This window comes from Megascapheus bottae, chromosome 15, assembly GCF_031878675.1.
Source record: "Megascapheus bottae isolate mThoBot1 chromosome 15, mThoBot2.hap1, whole genome shotgun sequence".
Taxonomy (NCBI): Eukaryota; Metazoa; Chordata; class Mammalia; order Rodentia; family Geomyidae; genus Megascapheus; species Megascapheus bottae.
The window spans coordinates 55,404,478-55,428,758 of record NC_143523.1 but is presented as its reverse complement, the minus strand read 5'-3'; the positions used below and the strand labels follow the sequence as shown (position 1 = coordinate 55,428,758).

Sequence of the window (24,281 nt, the reverse complement as noted above, 5' to 3'; positions counted from 1 at the left end):
GCTTAGTCAGTCATGGACTACTTACTACTTACTCTTCATTAAAACCATCTGTGTCTAATATCTTTCCTCATTTACCTTGCTGCTTCTACTTCCTGTCCCTTTTGTGCTCATTCAGTCTCTAGCAAGTATGAGACCCTGAATTCAAAATCCAGCGATGCAAGGTGGGAAGTGGCCACTCCCATTTTACGTGCTCACCTTTAGTGCCTGCCACACTTCTGTCTCATAGATAAAGGAAGACTTGTTTAACTAGAAGAAGTCAATATTTAGCTTGCAAGTGAATGTCTTGTCTTCTCTTTTGTTGTTCCTATACTGAGATTTGAACTCAGGACCTTGTACTTGCTTGCCAGGCAAGCCATGCCCAAGGAATTAAGCAGTTCCTCTGATTTATGAAGTTTTAGGGATTTTTTTATGTGGGTATGCATATTATCTATTTGAGGCCTTATTTTTTAAAACTTTGGAAACAAATTAGGAATTTTTAAGGTATATAGCCACTCACAAATGCTAGTTTCATTTGTCCACATACTCCTATCATACTCATTTCTTGATGTAACGGAATACATAAATTTTGTGCAGAATATCTTCCTTTTTGTAGTCTTTTACTCCATTAGAATATTGTGCAGAATTTTGGAGTAGCAGTATATTTTTAGTGGTTATCTTTTAACTATCCTGGAATGTGAGTGTATCTTGTTTTACTGCAGTTGGTCTCCAGTACTGCTACATATTTTATTTGTGGATGTACTTTGAGATTTTTATTTTTCATGTCAGTAGCTTACATCTTTATTAGTATGCCTGCCAATTTCCAGAAGTAAAAGCTTTTGTGCATTAGTTGTGTGTCTTCATTTTCTTCCCTTTCCTGCCCTTACCTATATCTACTCCAAGACCTACTCCTCTAAGCTACTGCTGTATGCCATACAGCCACTCCTGTGCCTCAGTCAGTAGAGCTCTACTTTACTTCATATCTGCCTAAAAATACCTGTGGTGTGACAGGTAATTCCAAATGAGTGTAGCTGGGGGAAATTTTCTCCCTTTACAAACAAGAACACTTGGGTTCCATCCAGTAGAGACAATGTGTTTTTTGTTACATGGTTTCCAGTATTGTTCCAAGACTTAAAATTAAATGGAAATTTAGATTACATACACTTCTTCTACATGAGGAATTTCCTTTTTTTGGGGGGGTGTTGAGGGAGGGCTGGTACTAGGCAGGTACTCTACTGCTAAGCCATACTTCCAGTCTATTTTTGCATTTTTTGGGCGTGTGTGGACTCTGATCCACCTATTGTAAGCTTCTTGTAGCTGGAATGACAGATGCATGCCACTAAAGATTTCTGCCCAGGCAAAACTGGATTCAGATCTAGGACTAAAGTCATGAGTCACTGGTGTCCAACACTTCTGTGATTTATTTGGGGGTAAGGAGCTTGGTTGAGAGAAGTTTTTATGTTGTCCATATAGACTCAACCCCCAGGTGTATACCTCCCTTGGCACTAGTTGTTTTCCTTTTTTTTTTTTTTTTTTTTTTGACAGGAAATGTTTCTTACCCTCAGTGCTGGGGATCAAACCTAAGGCCTCTCAGCCAGCCTTGACTATACGATTTTCTTGCTGTAGCCTTCTAAGTGTTGGAGTTACAGACTTGTGTCACGATGCCTAGTCAGAATTTGTTCCTACACACATACCCCTCTCCCCTGTATGGTAGTGGAACTGAAAAAAGTTTCACACTTGGAAGGCAGGTACACTACCACTTGAGCCTTATCTCTAGCCCCTAAGAATTTGCTCTTTATGGTTGTCCTATGAAAAAATGTTCTATACGCAAGTCAGTATTTATATTGATAGTTTCTAGAATAAAGAGGTTTTGTTGAACTAACTGCCAGTGGTTCCCAGAGTTCTTTAAAAGAGCAGGTAGCTTCCTGTGGGTGTCCTTCACGTGGTGTCAGAGCCCACAGGGGTTGAGATACAGTAGAGGAGAGGCAACCTAACCCTATGAAACTTAGAAGAGGAATTGACCCAGATCCCCAAAGCCAGTGGAAAAGGCGAGCTCACATTCTGTGTTCCTTCTACCAAATACGTGATGTCTTCAGGAGCATCAGTACTTGGAGTTGCCATCCATTGGCCAACTCTTATCCTTGAGGAAGTATAAGCAGAGCTAGAAATACTCAGCCCCAAAAAAGGAGAGGTAGCCTTTCTCATCTCCCAGTTGAGAGAGGCTGGCAGTTGGGTGAGGGGACTTAATATTTAAAAGGATTTTTTTTTTCATATCCCAGTCAAAACTTTTAGAGCCCTATTGAAGTTCTCTCAAATTTGATAATGGCTCATTTGCCCATGCTCATGTAATAACAGAAAGCAGAATTCTAGCTGGGTACCAATGGCTAATGCTTGTAATCCTCCTAGCTGTTAAAGAGGCTGAGAGCCAGAAGATTGAGGCCCAAAGTCTTTAAAATACCATCCCCAAAAATAACCCGGCAAAAAGCTGTACTGGAAGCATGACTCGGGTGATAGAGTTCAATCAAATGAGTGAGCAGTCCAAGCAAGCACAAGTTAAAGCCCAGATATTCTCCTTCCTTCTCTCTCTCTCTCTCTCTCTCTCTCTCTCTCTCTCTCTCTCTCTCTCTCTCTCTCTCTCCCTCTCTCCCTCTCTCCCTCTCTCCCTCTCTCTCCAACACACACACACACACACACACACACACACACACACGAAAAAAGAATGAAATAAAAAATATATCTTTGTCAGTCCCGAGACATGAACTCTGGACCTAGGTATTGTACCTGAGTTCATCAGGTCAAGGCTACTGCTCTACTCCTTGAGCCACAGCACCACTTCCCTTTTTCTGCTGGTTAATTGGAAGTAAGCATCTCATGGACATGCCTGTGCTGGCTGTAAACCATGATCCTCCCGAGTTTCAGTGTCCTGCAGAGCTAGGATTACAGGTGTGAGTCACTGTACCCAGCCAGAATTTTTTTTTAAATCATTTCTGCAACATCACCCAAATTAGGCAGCAACAACAACAAAAACTTAGTTGCCTTCTGGAAAGCATTATAAAAGCATTAATTTGAAGATAAAATTAGTCTTAAGAAATCAGTTATTGGGCCCGGGAGTTTGGCCTAGCGGTTAAAGTGCTTGACTAGCATGCACAAAGACCCGGGTTCGATTCCTCGGTATCCCACATACACAACCAAGCCGGAAGTGGCAGAGACGAGACACAACCAAACCGGAAAAGTGGCAGAGACGAGACTGCGACGGCGACAGAGAGCGAAAGAAGCGAGTGGTGGCCGGAGCGAGCGGGGCCGGAGCGAGCAGGACCGGAGCGTGCGGGGCCAGAGCGAGAAGGGGCCGGAGCGAGCAGAGCCAGGAGCAAGCGAGAGCTGGCCGGGCCAGAGCGAGCGGGGCCAGAGCAAGCCAGGAGCAGGGCCGGGCCGGAGCGAGCGGGGCCAGAAAGAGAAAGGGGCCAAAAAAAAAAAAAAGAAATCAGTTATTATGTACCCTTAGGCTATAACTTCCTCAAGGACAAGGAACTGCCTTTGTCCTCTCCACGGCCCTGCAGACCCTGCCTCAGCAGAAATCAACCTTCTGCTTCACTTCTTCTCTTCACTGTCTGAATACTTTCAACCAGACTCAGTGTTTACTTCCGAAGTACTTTCTGGATGTCTAATGAGCATCTTTTCATTTTGTTTTATACTCTTACACATGAGCTAGCTCAAGTATTCTTCAAAACAAAATGATAATAGCATGGACACTGTGTTTGGGAAGTTTCTTTGCTTTGAAACTTACTGGAAGTCTGTTCTAAATAAACATCCCTCCCTTTTTTTTTTTTTTTTTTTTTCATAAAAAATCACCACCAGGTATCCGTTACAGTACTGATGTGAGCGTGGATGAAGTAAAAGCTTTGGCTTCTCTGATGACATATAAGTGTGCAGTGGTGGGTAAGTGATCCTCTTTGTTGCTACTTAATAACTCTTGGACAATGTATATTTACATATATGGAAACCTTACAAGGTTTATTTTTAATTTGGAAATATATCTTAGCAGATTGATTTTTTTTTTTGTTTCTAATTGCATGTTAAATCATATACATTTTCCAATTAGTCTTAATGAGTAAAGCTTAGTATTTAAAGTTTACTTTAGAAGAGATTGGTGTGAGTTTTATTTCTTCAGTGTTCTGAAAGGGTTTCTCAGCTTTATTTGAATCTTTTCTAAAATCCAATATGCAGCAATTTGAAAATTGTATACTTGACCACCTTATACAATGGGTGTCGGTTAAAGAAAGAGCAAGCATACTGCCAGTATCAAGCCAGATTTCTTATATGCTTCCATGTCTTTATAAAACAGAAATAAACCTCTTGTTTAGACATGAATCCCTAAGGTAGCACATATATATGCAGATATTTTTAAATGCTAACTCTTCTGAAACAAACATTCAGATAAAGAATCATCAACCTATATTAATGTAGAGTAACAACTTTTACTTTTTTTTCAGATGTGCCATTTGGGGGTGCTAAAGCTGGTGTTAAGATCAACCCCAAGAGCTATACAGTAAGTAACAAAGTCATAGACGTAAACACGCAGTGCATTTACCAAAGAACTAGACATTTCTGGACTTCTATTGATAACCCATACCAGTGAGACTAATGCTTTTCTATGATTTCCAGAAGCAGTATGCAAAAAGCAAATAAAATGTGTTGTCATGTCAAAACTTACCTATTTGCTGGTCACCAGTGGCTCATGCCTGTCATTCTAGCTACTCAGAAGGCTGAAATCTGAGGATCACAGTTCAAAGCCAACCCCAGCACTAAAGTCTGTGAAATCCTTATCCAATTAATCACTTCCAAAAAACGGAAGTGGTGCTGTGACTCCAGGGTTAGGGTGGTGGCTTTGAGCTGGAGAGCTCAGGGACAGCACCCAGGCCCATCATTCAAGCCCCATAACCAACCCAAAGGAAAAAAAACTGACTTATATATCAGTACTTTTTTTTTTTTTAATTTTCCTACTATGATCAGGTGCATCTAGGATTGAAAACTGATTTAAACTTTTAGTACACATATCTTACAGGGAGCAGATATCTTAATCCAGTAAGAAGTGTGTTGTTGATTGTGTCAATTCGAAGATAATTAAAATTAGCTTTTGTAGTGATCTACTGATTACTAAGTGGTTTATATACAAATGTAATAAATACATATCATTTTATTCTCTTTAAAATGTCATTTAAATGAAAATAGACATAGTTCACATGTTCCATATTATAATACATCATTTTGAGGTTGGAATTCAAGATCCTCCTCTTTGACCTCCTGAGTGCTGGGATTATAGGCATGTGTCACCAAACCTAGCTACATCATTTTTCAGTTAAGCTTGATTAAGGTTTAGTCTTTTTCTTACAGTTGAAGAGTAGGCACTGGGATTGACTCCTAGTTCTGACATCATTCTCCTAACCTTTTTGTAATAGAGATTGAGTACAGAGCCTCATACATGCTGAGCTCACCCTCTTCCCCTATAATCTTAATTTTTTAATCCTTTTTTATATCTTTAAAATGTAAATATATTATATATAATTTATGGGTTATATGGAAGATCACAATAAAATCCTGGAAAATATGAATATCCCTTAATGATTGTTTTCACTGCTTTGTTATTGTTTTCTCTCCCCTCCCCATCCACCATTTTCTAGGATAATGAATTGGAAAAGATCACAAGGAGGTTCACCATGGAACTGGCAAAGAAGGGTTTTATTGGTATGTATTGCTGTGTGCTTTTCTGTGTACAGTGAGAACACATACAAAGTAATTATGATAAGCTCCTGTCTTTTTGTGTGCCTGAACACAGAGCCCTTTTCTAAAAGCCAAGTTCTGTGATAGTTGTCATAGGCAGACATACTCAAGACTCTATAACCCATCCATAATAGGAAAGTAAAGGTTCGGGGCTGGGAGTTTGGCCTAGAGGTAGAGTGCTTGCCTTGCATGCACAAAGACCCGGGTTAGATTCCTCAGTACCACATACATAGAAAAAAGCTGGAAGTGGAACTGAGGCTCAAGTGGTAGAGCTCTAGCCTTGAAAAAGGCCAAGGACAGTGCTCAGCCCTGAGCTCAAGCCCAGGACTGGCAAACACAAAATGAAAAAAAGGAGTAAAGGTTCTCTTCCTTTTGCATGTGGGCACCTGGAGAAATGGTTCCCACTTCTTGTGCATTTCTCTGACATGTTTAGATCAGTATACTCACTTAAACCTTCCCTACCAAGCCAGTGAAAGAATAAGGACATAAGCATGAAATAGCCATATTCATAAAAATTTTTGCATATAGAAAGCAGTCTTTAAAATAGCCATCCTATCTTCCCCAAAGTGGGGAGGAATCATGCTTTTTGGTTCACAATCTGCTTTTTAGTAATTTAAAAACAGTATAGCTGTAACTTTAAAGCTGTAAAAAAAATAGGTAGTGAGGCATTTCTAAGGGTACTTGTGTTCATTTGCTAGATATTTATTGCCTTACTGCCTAATGTTTGTTTATATATTCTGTGTGACAGGATATTTTGCAAAGTATAAATTTTCAAGCAATCTTGCTTTTATAGTATGTGCACTATCACTTTGAGCCACAGCTCCATGTCCAGCTTTTTCTTGGAGTCTTCATAATAGTCTTGGGGACTTCTCTGCCCAGACTGGCCTTGAGCTATGATCCCCAGATCGCAGGCTTCTGGGTAGATGGGATTACAGATATGAGCCCCTGGCACCTGGCTAACTTATGTGTTTTTTGTTTTGTTTTGTTTTGTTTTTTGTTTTGGCGGTCATGGGGCTTGACCTCTGGGCCTGGGCTCTTCAGCTCAAGGCTAGCACTCTACTACTTGAGCCACAGCGCCATTTCTAGTTTTCTGGTGGTTAATTATAGATAAGAGTCTCAACTTCCTTGCCCAGGCTGGCTTTGAACTGCAGTGTTCAGATCTCAGCCTCCCAAGTAGCTAGGATTACAGGCATGAAACATCAACGCCCGCCTTATATTTTTTTATTTATGTTTCTTGATCTAGAAAGTTCCTCACTTGTTTACTTTCTACCTTTACTATCTTCTTTCCCCACATTCCCTTGACTGGCAAACTAGGCTATTCCAATTGTGAAATTTGGCCTATTTTTAGAAAATTACAGCATAAGGTAAACTACTAAGAAAATTAAATACAACTAAAGCTAGAGTTTATATCTTATCTCTTAGTATGAGTCTTAGTTGCGTTTAATAACTTCTTGTTTCAACCTTTATCCAATCTTGTTTATTGCTCACATCTAGAATGCTTACAGCTTAATTTGATGAACCTTGACCAGTAAGTTAAAAACCTACAGTTGAAAGGTGACATCAAAGTTTAAATACTAGTAATTTGGTTTCTTTGCTTCTCTGCGAAGACTCATGAAACTACAATTCAACAAAAGTAACTTCTGGGTCCAGAAAACTATGTAACGTAGAACATAGGCAAAGGGAGATTATGTTTGTGTCTAATTTCTGAGCAGATTTTCAGAACCAGTTCCTGCCAGAGGGAAGTGGAACAAGTGGGATTTTAATAATGAAATGTTGAGTCTGTAGACCAATTCCTGGGGTGTTGGCAGCATTACCATATTTTCTTCCAAACTGTCAGCATAGATGATCTTTCTGTTTATTGAGATCACTAATTTCTTACAATGGTGTTTCATAGTTCTCAGACTAGGAGCTTTAGAGCAACATACTTTATTCCTTTTGCTGCAATTGTAAGAGATATGTGGTCTGTAGTTTTCCTGTAGTATCTTTGTCTAACCTTAAGATCAAGGCACTACTAGCCTAACAGAATAAGTTGGAAAGTATTGCTTTCTCTTCTAATTTTTAAGAAGTTTGGAATTACTGATTACCTTGTGTCAGATTAGAAACCACCTGTCCACACCGTGACATTTCCCTTTGTCTCTGTCCTGCTCATCTCCTACATCTCCATATTCTTCAGCTCTCACCTTGTGCTCATGTTCTTAGAGCTGTTGATTGCTTCAGAAAGAAGGGATTTTTGCCACAGACCTGTCTCTATTAAAATATTATAGATAAATTCTGCTATTCAGGAACCACTTGGAGTCAGTAATTAGTTGTAGTCAATTTGCCACTATAGATTGATTTTTGTGAAGTAGAACATTCATAAACCCAATAGTACTTTGCTTTTGTCTTCAGTAGGGGAGGTTGTCTGTAGCATGTCTAAACTGATGTGTTAAAGGACAGTTAATATGCTTTTCTGATTGACAAAACTATCTTAGGCTTGCCGATTGGAATTGTTAATTTGAATCAACACTATTATTCTTCATGTTGGTAGAAACAGTAATACCTTTGTGGATTATCTCTAAAAATACTCAGTGGCAGTGTGTCCTTTGTGCCTTAGAAAACAAGTAATAAATAGGGAAAAAAAAGAAGTGTACTAAGCTGCAGCTGGAATATGTCACTCTCAAGGAATGAAATTGAGCACCTAAGGTCCATAAAACCCTTTTCTCAGTGGAAGAGGCTAGAATAGGGTTTCAGTGGTTTCAGGTGGCAGGGCTGGTAAAGGGAGGGTAATGGGAGGCTAGACAGCATGAGATTTATAGGATTTCCTGGAAGGGAATTAATAAGTAGCTAAACCACTTTTAAAGTTGTGTTTTTATAAAAATGAACTTGTCCAATACAATTAACTATATAGTTGTAACTTTGTAAGAAGGCTTAAATCCAAATAAAATAGTACCTTGTTTATAATTTTGTTACTTTGTTGAGTATTTCTGCATAGCCCTGCCTTTACAGATTGGAATGAGCATCACTGCATATGTTTTCTCAGGGCACACTCCGACCATCAGTTTTAGACCTGCAGTGACCTGAGGCTTAAAATTTTATACACTACACATCAGATAGGTCAGAACAGCATCCTAACACAAGTGAAAAAGTTTTCTGGGTGTTAAATGATTGCTTCCTCTTCACAGTGTGGTGAGAAGGAATGAGCCAGAAGCCACATAGTGTTATATATCATGTGTATCCATTTGCCATGATAATCATGTTTTTCAAGCAAGATAGTAGTGCTATCTCTATTGCAGTTTAGGAAACTGATGTTGGGAGACCAACTTGATTTGCCTGTGATCACACTGAAAACTCCCTTGAAGGGGCTTTGATCTGTTGTGCATAGCTAGCATGCAGGCTTGTCAGTGCAGGTAGGAGAAAGTGCTACATGTAGAGAAACATTTCATGGGGATTTCTGGCCTTTCCTAACCTAAATGAGATCTAAATTTTTCTAGCCACAGTGACTTTGTTCTCTTTGAGTAGTCAAGGACTTTTTTTTTTTTTTTGGTTTGGGGTAAGTTTGTCTTCAAAACTGGCGTACTGCCCTTTCCCTGTGATCCCAGGTCCTGGCATTGATGTGCCTGCCCCGGACATGAGCACCGGCGAGCGGGAGATGTCCTGGATCGCTGACACCTATGCCAGCACCATAGGGCATTATGTGAGTATCCACTGGAGCCCCCAGGCTTCCTGCACTGCTGTCCACAAGAATAAACAATCCAGCTAATTGTATGAAATGCTGGGAATCTGGGTTCATCTCTTCTCTTTGAGCATAACATGCATATAACTTCGCTTTTCTTTCTTTGTTCTACAACTGTAAAAAACATAGTGATTAAGCTGGGGCTGGGACTGTCCCCAACTAGGGCAGTTCACTTCATGACTACTGAAATAGGTTACTAATGAAACATTCCGAGGTGGGCCTAGTGTGGCATACGTGTAATCTCAGCTTTCAGGGCTGAAGATAGAAGATTATGAATTAGGAGTTGCTAAGGTGCATGAGCAGATAAGGTACAAAAAGTATAATACAAGAGTAAATCAGAGAAAGGCTGAATAAGTGGGACTGCATTAAACTGCAGAACTTCTGGAGGGCTGTGGTTTCTAAAAGAGGGATAAATCTTAAAAATGAGTTGGATTTGAACACCTAGAGATCTGGGGGGATTAGAGGAATAGAAATGGTAGAGCTCAGAATCTGGCTGGGAGCCATGGACTCACTGGTGTGAGAAATAGATGAAAAGTGTCCCTCCGGGAATACAGGAGTTGGAGGTGATGAGGGCAGGTCTTTCAAGAGCTCTAGTGGGAAGATAGGTCTTGGAGAAAAGGAGGAACAAAAAGATATGACAAAGTTCATGTAGTAAATGGCACATATCTGTTGAAGTAAACAGAGCAGCATTAGATACATCAAAGAATCTTGGTCTGGATTGCCCTTCCCAAAAGGAACACATCCATATGTGGCCTTTTAATATTGAATGAGCTCCACTTTTGGTTAGTTGGAATATAGTACTGGGGCTTGGATGTAGGACTTCACACTTGCTATTCTTCCTCTTGAACCACATCTTCAGCCCTTTTTGAGGTAAGGTCTCACTCTTTCCTGACCTGACCTGGATCAGGCCACGGTCTTCTTAATTTACACTTCTGTTGTAGCTGGGATAGCAGGTACTCACTGCCCTAATGTTTCTGACAGTAGGGTCTCTCCATCTTTTTTCCCTGGGCTGGCCTTTAACTGCTATCCTCCCAGACTGAGCCTCTGAGTAACTTAAGTGTACAGGCGACCTTGTCCCTGCCATTTGTTTATAGAGTGATGGAGGCACAAGAAAATGGCATTGTCAGCTAAACTGTACTGATAAGAGACCTTCCTCCAACTGATAGGAAACTGGAAATCCAGGCCTACGTAAGGCAGTCATAGTTTTTGCTTTTCATTTTGGGGCTGGAGACCTGTCCTTTTGGCAGTGCAGTGCTGGGAAAGCATGGTATTGTCTCTCCACCTCCCAAGCTTCCAGGACCATTAGGTATTCTGGTGAGCCTGGTGGCTGGCACCAGACCTGCTGCAGACACTATGTCCTTCAGCCTCAGCGTTGGCATTCTCACTGTCCAGAAGCATTTGGCAACTCACAAGGCTTCAAGTTAAGTTTTAATTATTCATGGAGGGAAACTGTGGGAAAACTACTGTTTCTATAGTGCTTTATAAGACTGTCTTTTTAAACCTTCTTTCATTCGTTCTGTTGGTAATTATACAGGTTTCTCTTTGTAAAAATATTTAATGAATATAAATAAAGACAAGGTCACTAACTCCCAGCCATAGCATTCTATTGGGAATAAGAATTTGGTGTGATGCACTGCATGTGGCCAAAGGTAGCAAGTTGCCTCGGTCCTCTGATTTCCAGTATACAGCCAGGTTACCTCTCCTCTCCTGTTCATGACCCATGACCCATGTGTCTGTTCCAGTCTTCTGCTTGCCATGTTTATAGTAGGTATGATGCTTTGAAGGAAGCCTTCTTCCTTTCTTGTAATTAAACCTAGTTTTGACCACTTGTGCATGTAGACCTTCAGTGGAAAGGGGGCCAGAGATGAGTGGTAAGGACTCAGGAAAGGTTGATCCCTCTCACTTCACAGAGCGCTGGTGTTGGCCACTCATAGTGGCACAGGCCTTAGTGTCCTGTCCACACATCCTTTTAAACATCCTTAAATACTTTTCATCTCTGTTGAGTCAACTTAAGTATCTTTCCAAGTTCCTTTTTAAAAATAGCATTTAATTTCAAGTGTAGCTTGGCAGAAGAATTCAGCATTTTTGAATCTCCCAAAAAAGCAGTATATTACCTCTTCCCATTTCGAGCTGATATGGTGACATAGTCAAGTCTTAGAATACATTAACATGTACGGACTGTCTATCTTGACTTGGAATGACTTAAATCTAATGAAATAATTAGCTTCATGCGGAATTGCCTGCTTTATTGGTATTTGCATTTGACACTAATTCCTAAACTTTATTTTCCCCTGACAGGAACTTTATATATTTCCCAGAGCACAAAGTTGAAAAAGTGAGGCTATCCCTATTAGCGAATTGTGCTGTAGGTCTATGTACCCTTACACACTTGTAAGCACTTGGCACTACACCCTTTTTTCAGCTTTTTGAGGTCTCACTAGGCTTCCCAAGCTAGCCTCATACTCCAAAGTTCAGCCTCCTAAATGCTGGGATTACAGGTGTGTGCTACCATGTCACCCTATGCATTGGTTTTTTTGTTTTGTTTTGTTTTTTGGTGGTTTAAGACAAAGACTTAGCATGTAGCCCAGACTGGTCTTGAACTTGCCTCCTGTCATACATTTTTCATGAGAATATTTTTTTGTTAAAAGAGAATGTGCTTTCTCCTTTGGTTCATTAGATTGGTTGATCGTGGGACTTATTTCCTTCCTTAAATCATGCCTCTTCTTGCAGGATATTAATGCGCATGCCTGCGTAACTGGTAAACCCATCAGTCAAGGAGGCATCCACGGGCGCATCTCCGCAACTGGCCGTGGTGTTTTCCATGGGATTGAAAATTTCATCAATGAAGCATCTTACATGAGCATTTTAGGAATGACACCAGGATTTGGGGATAAGACATTTGTTGTGCAGGTAAAAAAGAAGAAAAAAAAGCTTACATAATTTACATTGTTTTTTTAATGTTTATGGATTTGTAGCTTAAGTTGTATTCTTTTGAATCGTTTAGATTTTTAGAATGGTTATTCTCTGTATAATACATCCTTTTTTTGTGGATGTGGGTATAGGTCAGGGTCCTGGGGCTTGAACTCGGCCTAGGCGCTGACCCTGAGCTCTTCAGCTCAAGGCTACCACCCTACCCTTGAGCCAAGCCTCACAACTGTTGTGAATGGAGGAAGGTTTGTGCATGACTCAAAATTACCCAAAATGTGAATCTAAGGGACTGTAAGTGAAAATGAATGATACTTTAGAAAAGAAATTGTATTCCTCTGACCTAGTGACATACCTTTGTAGAGCCATAGGCACTTATGGTCACCAGGAAATGATATTACTGTGGAATGAAAAACCATAGTACTACATTAAACAAAATATGATTCATTCCCATCCTTTTTTGTGTCATCCATAATTGTTCTTCACAGGGATTTGGCAATGTGGGCCTGCACTCTATGAGATATTTACATCGCTTTGGTGCTAAATGTGTTGGTGTTGGTGAATCTGATGGGAGTATATGGAATCCAGATGGCATTGACCCAAAGGAACTGGAAGATTTCAAATTGGTATGTTAATCTGATTACTTTAAGGCCTATCTTACTTAAACTTATTCCCGTTCTTTGTTAAATTGTTAGGTATAAATTAAGCTTTTAATGAGTATGTTTTTGTGTAGTGGGCACAAAAGCCATGTACATTTTGGTTCAGCCATTAATTCTGATTTTCAATCAATTACAGCAACATGGATCGATTCTGGGCTTCCCTAAGGCAAAGGTCTATGAGGGAAGCATCTTGGAAGCTGACTGTGACATACTGATTCCTGCTGCCAGCGAGAAGCAGTTGACCAAGGCCAATGCACCTAGAGTCAAAGCCAAGGTGAAAGCATTGTAGAAACCAGAATCAGCATTATCAATGTGTTATAACATTAGGGTGATCTGAATAAAGTCTCATTAACAGCTTTATTGGAATATACCACAAATCCTACTCTTACTTAAACTACTCACATAAAATTTTTACTATATTTACAGAGCTGTACAACTTCCAAAATGTAAGGAAGAAAAAGTTGAGAAACAGAAAGTTAGCTTTATAGCCTCATAAATTTCATAGAGCAAAATAACTTGTATAACTCAATTATGCTATTCTTCTCAGCCTCCTAACCACACCTCTTGCCCAGAGAGTATGTTCTTGACATTTTTCCTCTGTGCCTGACTTGCAGATCATTGCTGAAGGTGCCAATGGACCAACCACCCCAGAAGCTGATAAGATTTTCCTGGAGAGGAACATCATGGTTATTCCAGTAAGTCATCTATGTTTATCTGAAACCATAAGTATACTTCACTAGGAATTCTGGGGCGGGAAGGCCTCCTTATTTCCCAAGTTGTGTTGAGGTTGTTTTCTTCTATTTTGAGAAAATAAAGTAAATGAAGCATGGTAGTTCATGCTTCTAATCCCAGTACTCAGAAAGCTGAGGCAGAAGGATAGTAGGTTGGAGACCAGCCTCAGCTATATAGTAAGACCCTGTATCCAAAAATGAGGAAAAGCTACTGTGAGGAACATGTGTTCATGCCATTGGAGGTTAGTGTGGACAGAAGATGCATTTTGAAATGCATGAAAGAAGCATGTAAGAAATTGAACTTAGGCTACCCTTACGTAATGAAAGAAGCAAAGCTGTCATTAACTCTGAAAGTTCTGGTACTGTAGAATTGTTTAAAGCTTAGACTGCCTTGGTATTGAATCTCTTCACAAATGGAAACAACTAGAAAGCCTGGTGCCAGTGGCTCAAGCCTATAATCCTAGCTACTCAGGAGACTCAGTCTGAGGACTGAGGTACAAAGCCAGCCTAGGCACAAAAATCTATGAGACTGTTATCTTCAGTAAACCACCAGAAAACAAAGAAATGATGTTGTGGCTCAACATAGTAGAGTGTTAGCCTTGAGTTGAAGCGCTCAGGGACAGCGCCCATGCCCAGAGTTCAAGCTCCCCAACTGACCTCCCCCCCACACACACACAAACAAAAGTAGAAGCTGGGTACGGTGGCTCACCCCTGTAATTCTAGCTACTCAGGAGGCTGAGAACTGAGGATCATGGTTTAAACCCAGCCAGGACACTAAAGAATATGAGATTTATCTCTAGTTAATCACTAGAAAATGGGAAGTGGTGCTGTGGCTCTAGGGATAGGGCGGTAGCTTTGAGCTGAAAAGGTCTAGTATAGGGCCCAGGCCCCATGACCCACAAAAAATAAAGAAAAGAAAAGAAAAACTAGAAAATTGATTATTTATTTGGTTTTGTTGGGGTTTTGGGGTACTGGTGGTACTCAGGGCCTTATGCTTTCTAGGCTGCTGCTCCTACCACTTAAGCCATGTCTCAAGCCTGAAAATTTATTGGTTAATTGGACTTGAGGTATCATGGGATTTATTTTCTCTGGGCCAGCTTTGATACTCGGATCTCAGCCCCCCTGAATAGCTAGGATTGCAGGTATGAGCCACAAGTACTCAGCATGTTCATGCTCTTATTTCTTTTCTGTCACAATTTGTATGTAGGATCTCTACTTGAATGCTGGAGGAGTGACAGTGTCTTACTTTGAGTGGCTGAAGAATCTAAATCATGTCAGCTATGGCCGATTGACCTTCAAATATGAAAGAGATTCTAACTACCACTTGCTCAGTGAGTTCCTATAATTTTGTTCTCTAGAAATAATCATGTAGGACAGTTAAAAGGCTACCTTATTAAGTATTTAGTCTATTGATTCTCACATATTGTACTGAGATTTTTATATGACAATGTTATATTCTAGAATGTAATCTGCAAATTAAGCCTTTTAAGCATCAAACTTATCATTGAAATTCATCCATTTCTGTCTCTGGTTGCTCCTAGAAAAGTTCTCCTTGGCGTTGAAATGTTTTCAGGCCTTTGATGAGAATCTTGTTTTTGTCAGCTCACAGAGGAGAATTTCTCCTCAGGCAGAGATGAGGCTGGGACCTCCAGCTGAGCTCCTGTACCTAGTCACTGAGAAGCTGGCAGGGTCCAGTGCTTGTCTTTTTTTTTCCCCCAGCATTTTCTTTTTAGTTAGAACTAAGGGAAACCTCTGGTAATTGGGTGTTATGGAAACAGAGCAGTGACCTAAATTCACATTTATAGAGGAACTTGGCAGTCTCTGTTCCTTTCTGAGTTTTCAATGATTAACCCTTCCATGTCATTAGTGCTGAGTGAGGATCTAAAACTATTCCATTTTAGGGTTATGGGTATAGTTTGGGGCTACTTTGAGTTCTGAATATTTTCCCCCTCCTCTACCAACAGTATCTTACTTTGACCTCTTGGTTTTTTATAGTGTCTGTTCAAGAGAGTTTAGAAAGAAAATTTGGAAAGCATGGTGGAACAATTCCTGTCGTTCCCACAGCAGAATTCCAGGACAGGATATCGGTAAGTCTGGCACTTCACATCTATTCAGGCACAGATGGTAGATAAGACTAGTGCTCATTGCTATCCCCCATGACTTCCTTCTTCCCAGAACTATGGCTCTCTTCCTTCTGCTCTCTGGCTGGAAAGCCTGACCCCATGTGCAGCTTTTGTCAGTTGTGGGGCCTGAACTCTGGGCCTGGGCATTGTCCCTGAGCACTTCAGCTCAAGGCTACTACCCTACCCCTGATCCATAGCCCCACTTCCCGTTTTCTGTGTTACCATGCCTCTTTAGTCCAGCACGAGGGTGATTTAGATGGGATCCTGGCCTGAGCTATGATTAATGAAACCCTGCCTCAGAGATCAAAAACAGAACACGAACTGCTCACCTCAGTAGCTCATGCCTGTAAAGCCCAGTGGAAGCAAAGATCAGTTCAAAACAAGCCAAGGCAAAAAGTCAGTGAGACCCCTTTAGTAATAAACTCAGGAGTGGTGTGCATACCTATGATCCCAGTTGCTGAAAAGGTCAAAGATAAGTGGATCTTGGCCCTCTCCCTCCCCCACACTAAAATGTAGGCTCTGTGCAAACATGTTTTCTTCTCAGCTGTGTGCCTGATACCAGAAAGAGCCTGGCATATAGGAAGTACTTGGTTAATGTTTGAGTAAATGAATCAATGAAACAGTATTCTGAGTGCAAAGCAAGTTTCTTTTTTCCCTAACAGAATAAAACAAAGTTTAATACGAAAGTTATATAGGTATACTTTCTCAAATGAATATAGTCTGAGTTGCAAGATGTTCAGCACAGGTAACTTTTTGTTAATGATCCACTTTGTATCTGGCATGCCAGGTTTGTTTTATAGCTGTATATGTTATGTTAAGAGTGGTAAGAGTCTTTACTGCTGCCAAGATCCTTCAGGCTAAATGTCAATACTGGTTAAAGTTAGTACTACCCTAGAGCTGTTAGCTTTAGCCAGAATCTACTCTACCATCTTATTTCATGAGTGTTTCTTTCTAAATGGCATCATTAAAACTCAATTGTGATTAAAATGTAACTTCTTTAATGAAGAGACTATCAGGATACTATGCTTTGGGCTGAGCATACATAGTACAGGAGTAGAGCAAATGTCTAACGTGCCTGAGACCCTGGGTTCCATTCTCAGCACCAAAAAGAAAAGTATACAGAAATTACATGTCTTCCCTGAAAGAAGACAGTTTTCCAGGCCATCTCTAAGGAATGAAGCTAGACATGTGGCACACAGAAAGTAGGTGGGATGACAGCTCAGGAGCCTGCCCAGACAGGAAGTAGCACCCTGTCTCAAAATTAACCGGCATGTGCTAGATGCCGTTGGCAAATATGGCTCAGGAGGCTGAGATCTGAGAGTCACGATTCAGAGTTTACAAAAAAGTCAGTAGAGTTGTGACATCTGATAGCCTTGAGCAAACCAGTTCAGGGACAATGTCCAGATCCCCAGAGTTCAAGGCCCAGGACCAGCAAAGGATTGATGGATGGATGGATGGATGGATGGAACCTACCTGGGTCAAGAGTTCAAATCTGCCATACTCTTTTAGAGACCGAAATCTAATCTTTGTATAATTTTGTTAAAGTTGTGTTCTTTTTCCTAACAGGGAGCATCAGAAAAAGACATTGTGCACTCTGGCTTAGCCTACACCATGGAGCGGTCCGCCCGGGTAGGTGTGCAGGGAATCTGTCTTTCTGCTCAGCTCTTATCTTGGGACAGATTGTGTGTGGTGAGGGAAAACAAACACCAATCTTTTACATGATCTACATTTATGTGCAGCAGATTTATGCCTGTTCACATGTGGAGCACTGTTGTCAGCCCTCAGATAAATCTCTCAGCCTTCAGCAATAAATCAGGCTGAGTCAGAAATGCTAGGCAGTTGGCTAAATATTGAATAACCAAACATTGAAATATGCTACTTAGTTTTTCACAACATGATAACAATAGGAAGCTATCTTACTATAGAAATTGGTCTAAGTAGGGGTTTTTGACCATTCAGTGAAGGCCCAAAAATAAATGCATAGTTTCTAATTTGTCTAGAGCCGAGATTCTCTCTAATTGGAGCTCCAAGTTGAAATGGCATGAACAGATGCTGATAAAAAAGGTGGTGCTTTGTTTTGATGGTTCTTCTGTTGCGATCTGATTTAAGTGTTATAAACCCAGCCAGTTACTGTGGCTCACACCTATAATCAGAGCTACTCAGGAGGCTGAGAGCTGAGGGTCTCTGTTCAAAGCCAACAGGGAAATCTATGAGACTCTCTCCAATTAAATAAAAAAATGCTGCAAATGAAGCTGTGAAGTTCAAGTGGTAGAGTGCTAACCAAAAAAAAAAAAAAAAAAAAGCTTAGGCAACACCCAGACCCAGAGTGCAAGCCAATTAAAAATGAGATGTTGTAAATCCATCATTTCAGTGTATGCAGTTCACAAGCCTTTCATATATCCACGAAGATGTGCAGCCATCACCACATTCTTGGTTACTTTGAGCAGTTATTAGTATAGATGGGAACTCATTCCAGAGAACAGAATGCCTACTGGACAGAGATCATAGGGTAACTTCTTGGTTACTGCCTAAACAACAATCATTCATATTCTATAAGACTAGTCCTTCCTGCCTAGAGAGAGTTCTATTGCCACAGAAGTTTATTTTTTTCCATCAGCACTGCCTTGATACTTCTGTGTACTTGGTGTGTCCTGTCCCAGGTACATGAGTCATGTGGTCTCTTCCTCTTCTTCCTCATTCTAGCAAATTATGCGCACAGCCATGAAGTATAACCTGGGCTTGGACCTAAGAACAGCTGCCTATGTCAACGCCATTGAGAAAGTTTTCAAAGTGTACAACGAGGCCGGTGTGACTTTCACATAGATGGATCGTGGCCACCTTCCTCACCCCTGTCACCCACAACTTCTGCCATCCTATCACAAGTTTACATGTAACCACAGAACTCTCTCTCTCATGGCTCATAGGTAATGGGCACTGTTCTCAACAAGTCAGTCCGATTCAACCCCTTAAGAAGGAAATTAAGTTTAGAGGATCATGTATAAATGGAGTGTAAAAGTACAAATCACTTTAGCTAGAGAGCCATTTAGGTATTTTACCTTTTAATAGAAAGTCTCTCCCACTTGGCTTTGCTGCCTCATTCTAGGCTCTTCCCTGCAGGGTCTATGCTGCTTCCAGGAAATGCATCAAGAGCAGCTACCCACTATTTTAGCTCCAGACAAGCCTGGCACATGACTCTGACATGTGTAAGAAGTAGAACATGGCATTTTCACAAGGTGGCATGGTCCTCAAGTGAGTTACTGGTTTTGTACATCAACAAAACCAGAATTAAAGAGGTTTCTCTTACTGCATTTTATTCTTTCAGAATAAAATGAGAACATGCTGCTGTAATAATATTGCCTTTAATTACTTAACAGGCCTAACCTTGATGCAAGCAGCAAAAGCCTGTAAACATAGTAAATGATGAAAGCTAGTATTTTTATAACATAAAGTAGTATCATTCGTAGTTTATCAGTCATGTATTACACTATCCAGCAGAAAGAGCCCTATGGAGAACTATCTGTAGATGACAGAGGCTATTTTAGAGAATTTGCTAAATAACTACAATTATGGCACATAGTCCAAAGAACACAACCTCCTTATCATGTTGTTCCCTTTTGAAGAGCTACTGTTGCGTAATTTAACCATAATTCAAGTAGAGTATTCCAAAAAAGGAAGGCGGGGGGAGTTTGAGCTTCCTTTGGAGTCTGGAGGAGTGTGAGCCCTTCCAGCGAAAGGCTGGACCGTGTCCTCCCTTCACAGGGGAGTCACACTGCACTTGGCCTCAGCAGCAGGTGGGAAGCAGCCTGAGGTTGAGTGTTTGGTTGGGGCAGGAGAGGTGTCACTTGCTCGGGTCCTTCAGAACAGTAGTGTTCCAATGAATTCCTAGATATTATTTATGTAAAAATGAACACTTTTTTTTTAAACCTTATCCTTTCAGAAATTTCTAACTACTTTGTAACTGCATGACTTAACCTGGTGATAAAGAGCAATTATTAAAAACCTACCTTTTTAAAGTCTATGTTTCCTTTCTGTGGTTTTTAATACTGATAATTTCTGAATAGATAGTAGAGCTTTAATTGGGATTAATAATGCCTGTGTAATTTTTCTGCTCAGTATTATGACCTGCTCAAATTTTATTCCTAAATGCCTTTGTTTTATCTTTCTAAGCAGTATCAGTGGCTATAATGCTTAAAGCTGACATACTAAAAGTGATTTCTAGTGCCCTTTAAATTACGGGAGGTTTTATTTGGAATAACTTAGCCACAGTGTTGTAACCACTGTGTAAGAATATTAGCCATCAGCAAAGCCGGGTCCTGTATTGAAGTTTTACCAGCTAAACTGCCCGGCGTAAGTGTAACTTTTACTGGCTTGTCTTGCATGGCTCTGCCTCTGCACTTGTAGCCGAAGCAGTCAGATGAGCAAGCCTGGTGGCATTGGGATGTAGCCATTCCTTGCAATTCATATCTGTCTGCACTTGTAAAATTCTCTTCCAAATCTGGAAGGATGCTCAGTGAGACCGGTGTTTCACCCCACCCAGAATAGAGTAATAAGGCTTAGTCATGGCCTGTGCTGAACATCAGGAGTACTGATTATGAAAGGTTTACTAATATTAAAGTGAAAGAAGTGAGTTGTCATAAGGAAGGGGCTCTTGATGGGTAAAACAAAAATCTGGTCCAGGCCAGCGATCCAAACACAAGATAGCATTACTGCCCCCAACACCTTACAATTCTTCCAGAGTCTCATATCTAATCACTAGAAAAGGGATCGTGGGGCTGCAGCTCAAGGGATTGGGTGGTAACCTTGAGCTGAAGAGCTCAGAGGCAACTCAGGTCCAGAGTTCTTAATGGTCACTTATGAATCCTATGCCAGAAGGTATTTTCATTGTTTTGGTTAATTAAATTTTGTTTTTGACTGGCAATGTCAAAGTGTAAAAAACCTTAATGGGCTGGGAGTTTGGCCTAGTGGTAGAGTGCTTGCCTAGCATGCATGAAGACCAGGATTCGATTCCTCGGTATCATACATAGAAAAAAGCTGGAAATGGTGCTGAGGCTCAAGTGGTAGAGCTCTTACCTTGAGAAAGTCCAAAAAAAAAAACCTTAGCAAGCTTGACACCCTACGTTCGAGCCCCAGTATCCACCAAAAAGAAGTGCTCTGGGCATTTCTACAATAAGTGATTTGCGACTGCTTTGTGTGTGTGTGCAAGAGCCTGGCATCTTAACTCACAAGCAAATCCCATATCCCTAAGGCCTTCTTAGTCCTGCTGTTTAATGAAATAACCAAGACATGGATTCTGGACCTTTTACAAAAGTCTGGAGTACTGCTTTGTAGTGTGGGTATTCAATTGTTTGTTTGTTTTTTAACAGATCACTTCCACTGACCTTTTTTAAAAAATCAAACTGACACATAGTTTTCATATACTTTCTCAAACCCAGATCCAGTGACATTTTATGCCGGTAATTCTCCCTGGGTAGAGAAGCAGTACTGTACAGTGCCTTTTAGAATGCTTAACAATACTCTGACCTCAGCCTTGTAGATTCCAGCAGCATCCCTCACCTAGGATCAAATGTCTCAGAATGCTGAGACAGAAGGATCAGCAAGATCTGGACATACATGCAAGACTGTGCCTCAAAAAGGAAAAAAAAATGATGTATTCAAGTTGTCAAATCTACAGGGTCATAATAGGCAATCATTCCTTGCAGAGAATTCTGATCTAGAGCCCAAAAAACACTTCCAGGGTTTCTTGCAAACAATAGTTTATTGCCTCCATATTCACCATTCTATTTAAATCCTTTTCCCATGTTGTAGCAGTTATCTTGTTGAATTGAGTCTTTATAGATACTTGAGTCTGTGTCTGTGTGTTTAATTGGAGATAGAGTCTTAATGGCATGGGCCAGGAGTTTGGCCTAGTGGTAGCGTGCTTGCCTAGCATATACAAAGACCCAAGTTCGATTCCTCAGTACCACATACATAGAAAGAGCTGGAAATGGTGCTGTGGCTCAAGTGGTAGAGCTCTAACCTTGAGGAAGCCCAAGGACGGTGCTTAGGCCAAGTTCAAGCCCCAGGACTAGCAGAAAAAAGACTCAAGGGCAAGGTGCCATTAACTCACAACTATAATCCTAGCTACTCAGAAAAGGGAGATCTGAGGATTGTGGTTCAAAGCCAACAGTGGCAAGAAAGTCCATGAGACTCTTAAGCCAGAAGTAGCGCAGTGCAGAGACCCAGGAGCCCATGGCTTAATACAGAATGAGGCTGAGATCTGAACGTTGTACTTTTACAATTTCTAGAAAAGAACAACAAAAAAAAGCCAGCATGGGTAGAAAAATCTGTGAAAGCCTCAGTCTTGATTTCAAGCGCTAGTACCAGTGGAGGCAGGAAAGGCAACTTTTTAATTCTTGAACTCAGGGCCTGGGCACTGTCCTTGGATTTTCTCAAGGCTAGCTCTCTACGTCTTGAGCCACAGCACCACTTCCACCCTTTTCTCTGTGGTACTGAGGAATTAAACCCAGGGCTGCATGCATGCTAGGCAAGCACTCTATCACTAGGCCAAACTCCTGGCCTTCTGGGGTTTTTTTGTTTTGTTTGTTTTGAGTAGTTTATTGGAGGTGAGTCTCACTGACTTACCTTGCAGGGACAGCCTTTGAACTGAGATCCTCTGATCTCAGCCTTCTGAGCAGCTAGGACTTCAAGCGTGAGCTATTTTTTAAAAAAGAACACTGATTTAAGAGAGCCAGGATTGGACCTGCGGGGTGGGTCCGGTGCCGCCCCGGGGGGGGGGGGGGGGGGCGCCTCGCCTTCCTCCTCTTCCTCGTTTGCCTCGTTCCTGTCCTCGGGCCGCGCCCCGGCGCCGCACCCGCCACCACCACCAAGAGCCACCGCTGTCCTTTCCCAGGCTGCGCCAAAGCCTACTATAAGTCTTCGCACCTAAAGTCGCACCTGAGGATGCACACAGGTGAACGCCCCTTCGCTTGTGACTGGCCAGGCTGTGACAAGAAGTTTGCACGCTCCGATGAGCTGGCCCGCCACCACCGGACACACACCGGTGAGAAGCGCTTTCCGTGCCCACTATGCACCAAGCGGTTCACCCGAAGTGACCACCTGACCAAGCATGCCCGCCAACACCCTGGTTTCCCCCCGGAACTGCTCCGACGCCCAGGGGCTCGCAGCACCTCGCCCAGCGACTCTGCCCTGCAGCCTGGCTAGCAGTCCTGTGCCCAGCCCCGTGCCCAGCCCAGCACCTGCAGGCCTGTAGGGCCCTGGTCTTCCTGCCTTGGGTGTGGCCCCCCTGTTAGCCCTCAGCAGGGAACAGGAGAACATGTCTGCTCGCAGGGCCTATGGTGGGAACCACTAGGGAGCCCTAGCCTTGCCTCTACCCACCTCAAGAAAGCAAAGGGGCAAGGGGCTGAGACTGGACCTTAGTCCACCCAGCTTGGGAGGTGGTCTGGGGCTGTCTGTAAATAGCCATGATTCTTAACTCTTCCCAAACCCTCTACAGGGATCCCGGTGGGCGTCGGGGACTCTCTCACCCTGTCTTCCCATGGGAATGGAGATGGGGTCTGGGGATCTCCCCACCACACACACACACACTGTCCTCAACCCCTCCCCTCCCCCATTGCTCCTTCTAGGGTGGGACACGGTATGCACAGAGCCATAGGTGAACCCTGGTTCCCATGGGCCTCTGCCCACTCTTACCCCACTGAAAGCCATTGGAGGTGTTCAGGGAAATGGGGGGTGTAGCCTAGGCACCCCTCACTTGGGTACTCAATCTCAGGTGTCCACAGGCCTGCCCCCCTTGGAGGCACCACCCAGCATTCAGGACCCAGGGATGGGATGGGATGGTTGGGTTTCCAGGGGGGCTGTGGGCCTTATTTGGGAAACTTGGGCTGGGGGATTAAAAGTCCTTCCAAAGAGCATTTCCACTCACTTTAGGGGCAGGGGAGTATTTTATTTATTTTCCTCCCTCTCTGCTTGTTGGGGGCTTTGCTCCTGTCTCTGGGTATGAATTTGTGGGAGACTGTGGGTGCCTGGCTTCACGACCCAGCCTCTCAGTTCCGACCTGGGTAGGGCTCCTGAATTTGGCCTTGGTGGTACTGCGTGATAGACGATCTTGAAGAGAACCCTGGTGGCCATTGCCTTGGGCTAGACTCAGAGCCCTGCAGGTGGACTCTAGGGTCTTGGAGGGCTGGTAGGCACATTCCTACCCCTCTCCTTTACAGGCTTCTGAGTGCCAGGAAGGGGTGGACCCTACCCCAAGACTGGTAGGGAGACTATGCAGCCTCCTGGACAGCTCGTTTTTTTTGGACCGGATAGAATATTTTTTCAGGCATCAGTCTCTCCCTCTGGGCGGGTGGGAGGTCCGCCATCCTCAGGAGGTGTGAGT

At 42.1% G+C, this 24,281-nt stretch overlaps 1 protein-coding gene and 1 pseudogene across 1 annotated transcript in view; both read left to right on the top strand.

Annotated features, from left to right (window-relative positions):
- The window catches only part of Glud1 (glutamate dehydrogenase 1), a 29,985-nt gene extending 10,063 nt beyond the window's left edge, over window positions 1-19,922 (top strand). The window contains exons 2-13 of the mRNA XM_090346730.1: window positions 3,832-3,912; window positions 4,467-4,522; window positions 5,655-5,718; window positions 9,333-9,427; window positions 12,197-12,376; window positions 12,880-13,017; window positions 13,187-13,324; window positions 13,665-13,745; window positions 14,989-15,112; window positions 15,777-15,868; window positions 17,471-17,533; window positions 18,608-19,922. Coding sequence (XP_090202856.1) covers window positions 3,832-3,912; window positions 4,467-4,522; window positions 5,655-5,718; window positions 9,333-9,427; window positions 12,197-12,376; window positions 12,880-13,017; window positions 13,187-13,324; window positions 13,665-13,745; window positions 14,989-15,112; window positions 15,777-15,868; window positions 17,471-17,533; window positions 18,608-18,727 — 1,232 coding nt within the window. The 3' untranslated portion in view covers window positions 18,728-19,922. The remainder of the gene's footprint in view (window positions 1-3,831; window positions 3,913-4,466; window positions 4,523-5,654; window positions 5,719-9,332; window positions 9,428-12,196; window positions 12,377-12,879; window positions 13,018-13,186; window positions 13,325-13,664; window positions 13,746-14,988; window positions 15,113-15,776; window positions 15,869-17,470; window positions 17,534-18,607) is intronic.
- Window positions 19,122-23,153, top strand: LOC150054378 (Krueppel-like factor 16 pseudogene; annotated as a pseudogene).
- Window positions 23,154-24,281: the final 1,128 nt, after the last annotated feature.